The sequence below is a fragment of the Platalea leucorodia genome (genome assembly GCF_965183815.1).
Source record: "Platalea leucorodia genome assembly, chromosome: 8".
In the NCBI taxonomy this organism is placed as follows: Eukaryota; Metazoa; Chordata; class Aves; order Pelecaniformes; family Threskiornithidae; genus Platalea; species Platalea leucorodia.
The window spans coordinates 44,132,233-44,138,664 of NC_138830.1; the positions used below are offsets into that span (position 1 = coordinate 44,132,233).

Below are 6,432 nucleotides of genomic sequence, written 5' to 3' on the forward strand. Positions count from 1 at the left end.
TGGGGAGTGGCCTGCAGCCTTTGTAGAAGGCATAGCGAGTAAATGCTTTTGGCTAAAGCCAAACAGAAAGTTGACCAAATTAATTATTCAATAACATATAGAATTCAGTAATTTTATTAGTGAGTAAAGTGTCAGATCACTCCACTGAACAACACAGATCTTAATTATGTTCTAATATAACCTTATAGCATCATACAGTTTGAGAGTTATTAATGTAAAACTTTATATTTTAAATAGAATTTTATAGATACATTATTTCTGTATAGAGTAGAGAAGTGGCAAGGATGGAAGATTATTGTGGACAATTATGCAGACCAGAACAGAGCACTTGTGTTTAACAAACAGCTTTGAATTCTAATTTTCTGCAATATACATAGTGTAGGTACAATTTGTAGTCATTACTGTGTATTAGGAAAGTTATTAAAATTCTTAAACTTGTTGAGGCTTTCCACAACACCTTCCCCAGATTTTAATTGGTTTTATCTAGTTCCATAAGAGAGCTCTTTAAAACAAATCAAAGTGCCTTAAATCACATGTCTTACCCATCGAAGGACAGAGATATTCCTTCTATAATCTGGCAAGTTTTCCTAAGAACTGAAATCTGAAGGTTCTCAACGATGAATTAAAAGACTTGGCAGAAGATAAATTATGTGCCTTTTGATGGGCTCAGTTTCAAAATGACAAAATAACAATGTTTGTAACAGAAGGGTTAAATCTTAATCTCAGAGGTTTACAAAGCTGCTAGTCGCAGTCTCCTTAAAATTTAATATACCTCGTTAATGCTTACTTGCAAACACTGAAGGATTTTTATGATTATAATCATGTGTTACAGCACCTAGTACTGTTTCTAAGCAGCATACTAATCAGCTTAATGAGATATTACTGCACTTTTTGTTGACTAAAGCAAAATCCCTTTTATTGTTCTAAAGCTTGTCCTTTACTTTATTTTTTTCCCAAAACATTATCTTGTTTTATTGTACACCAGTAAATATCATACCATCGTTTTTTTGTCAAATCATAAAACTATCTTTCTCATTGTAGAATGTGTAATATATTGAATATGGTTAATGGAACTGAAAGTTACAAATGGCTTTCTATTTTTGTGGTTTTTTGTTTTGTTTTGGTTTGGTTTTTTCCTGGCTTTTCTAATGGAAATAGGAGAGATGCATAACATTTCTTTTTCTATAAATTTAGAAATGTAAACAGGTGCAATTTCACAAGAGGAAATACAAGGGAGGTGGTAAAAGCCTTTGCCCCTTCCGTAATAATTAGATTTTGAAACTGTAGCATACTTTAAAATAGTAATTAATGGTTATTGGTAAACATGCAGAATGATGAAAGCACACGTATGATCAAAATTGTGTAGCACAGTTGGCATTTAATACACTTTTTATTGTTTTTACACTAATTCCTTTGCATTATTATGAGTAGGTAAAACATAAAATGCAAATTGTACGTCAGTGATTCAATGCTTGTAACTCTTTCACAGTCTGAATCTAAAATATCTTCTCATTTTCAGAGATGGAGGAAGCTAGTTTGTGCCTTGGTGTTTCTTCAGCTGTGCCAGAAGCTGACGCCCATCTCAACAGCACCATACTCAATGGGCAGTATTCAATGAGCCAGAAGCTGCATCAGATCACTTCCCAGCTCAGCCATGCTTTCCCAGAGCTCCAGAACAGGCAGAATCCAGAGGAGAAGGCGTCAGCGCCGCTAGAAGACAAAAGCCACATGTCCATAGCAAACCAGCCCATCAGCAGTCAGATGGCACTGTTGGCAAACCAGCTCAATAGAGAGGTTGACACCAGTTTGAATGGGCGTGTGGATCTGCAGCAGTTCTTAAATGGACAAAACCTAGGGATTATGTCTCAGATGAGCGATATAGAGGATGATGCCAGGAAAAACAGAAAGTACCCATGTCCCCTCTGTGGGAAACGCTTTCGATTTAACAGCATCCTGTCACTACACATGCGAACTCATACTGGAGAGAAACCATTTAAGTGTCCATACTGTGACCACAGAGCAGCTCAAAAAGGCAACCTGAAGATACACCTGCGTACTCATAAGCTTGGAAACCTTGGCAAAGGTCGTGGAAGAGTCCGAGAAGAAAACAGACTTTTACATGAGCTGGAGGAGAGAGCAATTCTTCGGGACAAACAGATGAAGAGCAGCCTCTTGCAGCCGCGACCTGATGTGAAAGCACAGCAGCACACCCAGCCAATGCCTCTTGCAAACTGTAACTTGTCTGTGCCAGCTAATCACAGCACACCTGATATTTCAAACCCCGTTCCCTCTCCAAAGCCAGTCAGTGTCCAGGAAGAAGTTGTCGCTCAGACAGCTGGGTTCAGATGCACGTTTTGCAAAGGCAAGTTTAAGAAGCGAGAAGAGCTGGACAGGCACATAAGGATCCTGCACAAGCCTTACAAGTGCACCCTGTGCGACTTCGCTGCCTCGCAGGAGGAGGAGCTGATTAGCCACGTGGAGAAGGCTCACATAACTGCAGAGTCAGCACAGGGCCAGGGCTCCAACGGGAATGGGGAGCAATCCACCAATGAGTTTCGTTGCGAGGTGTGCGGCCAAGTGTTTAGCCAAGCCTGGTTCCTAAAAGGCCACATGAGAAAGCACAAGGATTCCTTCGAACACTGCTGTCAGATCTGCGGGAGGCGATTCAAAGAGCCTTGGTTTCTTAAAAATCATATGAAAGTTCACCTGAATAAGTTATCTGTAAAGAACAAATCTCCTAATGATCCCGAAGTACCTGTCTCCATCAGCAGCATGTCCCAGGAAGCCCATGCAAACTTATATTCGAGATATCTGTCATGTTTGCAGAGTGGGTTTCTTCCTCCTGACAAAGCGAGTTTAAGTGAACAAAATCAAATCTATAACAAAGGAGATATGCCCATGAAAGAGAAAGAAGTCTTGGGGAAGCTCCTTTCGCCCATTTCTGGCATTGGCCACAGTATTGCTGAAGGGGATAAACATTCTTTATTGGGCTGTCTCAATCTGGTGCCTCCTCTGAAATCCAGCTGTATAGAAAGGTTACAAGCTGCCGCCAAAGCGGCAGAGATGGATCCAGTAAACAGCTATCAGGCCTGGCAGCTTATGGCAAGGGGAATGGCCATGGAACATGGCTTTTTGTCTAAAGAGCAGCAGATACAGCGCAGCCATGAAGACACTTTGGCAAATGCTGGAGTTATGTTTGATAAGGAGAAGCGGGAGTATGTGTTAGTAGGAGCAGATGGCTCTAAGCAGAAAATGCCTGCTGATTTGGTTCACAGCACTAAAATGGGCAATCAGAGAGACTTGCCAAACAAACTAGACCCTTTAGAAGGCAGTAGAGATTTTTTGTCACATGGTATGAACCAGGGACTCGATTACAACTTACAAAGTCATGGAAACGTAAAAGAAAAGCCAACTGAATGCCCAGACTGCGGAAGGGTTTTTAGAACATACCACCAAGTGGTCGTTCACTCCAGGGTCCACAAAAGAGACAGGAAAGGAGAAGATGAAATAATTCAAGGTAGTCTTGATGAGCGACGTGGGTCTGGAAGTGATCAAGAGTCTCAGTCTGTCAGCAGGTCGACAACACCAGGGTCCTCTAACATTACTGAAGAAAGCGGAGTAGGTGGGGGTCTCTCGCAGACGGGGAGTGCCCAGGAGGACAGCCCACATCCTTCCTCACCCTCCTCTTCAGGTATGATAACTTCTCCTTCCCTCTCTGCACTGATAGCTTCGTAGCTATATTTGAAATCACAGCAGCGAAGTAGTTTATGCATTCTCTTGTTAGGTCGTTTCCTAGCAGTCCACAGGGACGTGGTATTATATGCCAGAACATCTGTGTTTGGGTTCCCGCAATGCCTTCGAGGTTAATTCTCGTCTCACCCTTTTCTCCCCTCCAAGGGCAGGTTTCCTAGCCTTTCAGCTGTCACCTCCGCCACCCCACCGGCAGCAGCGTGCAGGGTCTGTACAGTCACCAATGGCAATGTCGCTTCCAGGGCCTCTCCCTCCAGGTTTTGGAAGGTGTTTTTTTTTCCTCCTCTTCTATTCATGGTGTCTCTGTTGCAGATCTTTCCATGCCCTCCATTTAAAAGGGTGAGGAAAGATGCCTTCTTTGAGCTATAGTTCAAAGAAATAGGAATAATAAACAGCATGTTGGCTAACCTCTCTGATTGCCCTTATTCCCACAACCATATCAATTACTTAGCTGTGATACCTACTTGTACCTGGCCACTGGACTGATTAAAAAGAGATTCAGAAATACAAATTACTAACTTTTTGACAATCTTTTAACTTATGTGCGTATTTTAACATGTATGAAGCCTTCTGCTTAATTCACATCTATTTGAAAGTACAAGAAAAATAGAAATTGGACTGAAACATTTTAATTGCATTGTATGTCAAGTTAACTTGCTGTGTATAAAATAGCAAAGCAGATAATATTTCATTGGAGATGTCTATAAAATATTGAGCTTCCTGGTACAATTTTTAAAGTTACTAGCCTATGACTGCTGAAATAAAATCTCCGAGTAATAACAGGTAAGATTTCTGGCCTCATCTATATTTCCAAAGTCACTTACTAATGGATAGTAAATTGAAAGTTATATCTTCGGCCCTTTATAAAGAAAGCACCTCACTAATACTGTAATCATTCTGCAAGCCTAACAACAGAGGAAATCATGCCATAACAAATACTCTGTTACTAATGGCAACATTGATTTCTGCAATCAGCCATTAAGTCTAGAAAATGAAAGACAGTTTGAGGTACCTTAAGGCATTACATTGCCCACTGTTAAAGAGCTGGTAGCAGGCTGTTGAGGGTAATTCTTTTTAGTTTTTTTTCCCCCCAGTTTTGATAAATATTTTAGTATTGGAGGCAATTCACTGTTACAGTTATTAAGTATATGCCAGTTTATTTTTGTTGTTCTTGTCATGCTCCAGTATACTCTACTTCTGAGGCCAAATTAATATAAAAATAAAGTGTTAGTTTGCTGGCTTATTACAAACCAGTAAAGAAATTGTTAAGACACATAAATCTGCACTCCACATTCCACAGATTCCTATAGTACTTAATGCTGTTGTTTAAATACCCATGAAACACACTGTCTACTCTTAGAGTCATAGCCTCGTTTACAATTTATTACTGGTGAGACACATTAGAAAATTCTATGTAGGAACAAGGGTAACAGGCGAGAGCTAATTTCATACTATATATAGTTGTTGAGATTGTTTTAAGAGGATTGAAAATACGTCAGGATGAAGAAGATTATTTTTCTCAGTTTCACTTTTAAAAATCCTACACATTGTGGAGGGCGGGAGAATGCTCCTCTTCAATACAGAAAGCGTCACTTTTGTTTTGCAATGCCATAAAGCGATCGGAAATAAAAGATCCTGAAATCATTTAAATTCTGTCCGAAGCCTTCCAGGGCTGTCTGGCAAAGTTTGGAAAAAAAGAGCCCCCGAGTCTTCTGAGTGAGGTTGGACTGATAGAGATTGAAGAGGATTCAAAACAATGCATGTGAAAGTTGGTGTATTTTGAGTGCCCTGAAAACTTTAATTCCAAGTGTTCTGGTTCATTAAATGTATTGTTGTGGGAAGTTTTTCCTATCTTCAGAGGCAAAAGATAACACTGCAGTGTTGTTCTCTCCCTGGCCGCTAATTTAGAATTGTTTTTAACTTAAACTACAATTTATTTAAAATGTTTATTTTCACACCTGATGCATTTATAGCGAAGCATATAAAAACGAAAGCAAAAGATATGCAGTAACAGTTGCTAGAAGCACGGTCCTTTTCACTGAAGAGAACCAGACCTTTTAAATTAGTACCTGATTGTCTCCTTTAGTCTGTTACTAGTAAATCTAGGAAATCTAGGAAGGCTCTCGGTGTCATACATCCTATCGTGGAAAGTGTGCACATTTTTATAACTTCTTAATCAGAAGAAAGGAAGAGAGTATTGCATTTTACCAGAACAAAATCTAAGTATTCTTTAATACTTTAAAATTCATTTTATTGCCATGTTGCTGTTGGAACTTTTCATTGTTATGAAGCGTGTATTTTATCACTACCTGTGAAAGATAAACCTGTAGAATATAAAGAAATCAGGTTTTTTTGCTTAAGGGAGAATTAAGTAGTCATTGAATCTTCTATTAAGAAATTACTGCAAAACACAGTTTTACAAATTTCTCAGACTGCATAACAATGTCTCAAAACTTAATTTGCATCACTTGATTCTTTTTTGTTGAAAACTGGGTCAGTAGGGCCTGAGAAACTATTTTTTCAGATCTTAACCAATGAATTCTTCTTTATAAATTGGTGCTCTTAACATGATAGTAGTTCTGAATTCATCATAAAAACCTTTTTACACAGTGCCTCTTAGAACAGATCTCCAGAAGAAGGCTTACAATGAGTGGCAGAGAAGTCTTTGTTATCTGATGTAAT

General features: G+C 39.3%; 1 protein-coding gene across 1 annotated transcript in view; it reads left to right on the forward strand.

Moving 5' to 3' along the window:
* Nucleotides 1-1,521: 1,521 nt before the first annotated feature.
* The window catches only part of ZNF536 (zinc finger protein 536), a gene marked incomplete at both ends in the record, with an annotated part of 189,512 nt that continues 184,601 nt past the window's right edge, over nt 1,522-6,432 (forward strand). The window contains one exon of the mRNA XM_082319229.1: nt 1,522-3,691. Within this exon, the coding sequence (XP_082175355.1) occupies nt 1,522-3,691 (2,170 nt within the window). The remainder of the gene's footprint in view (nt 3,692-6,432) is intronic.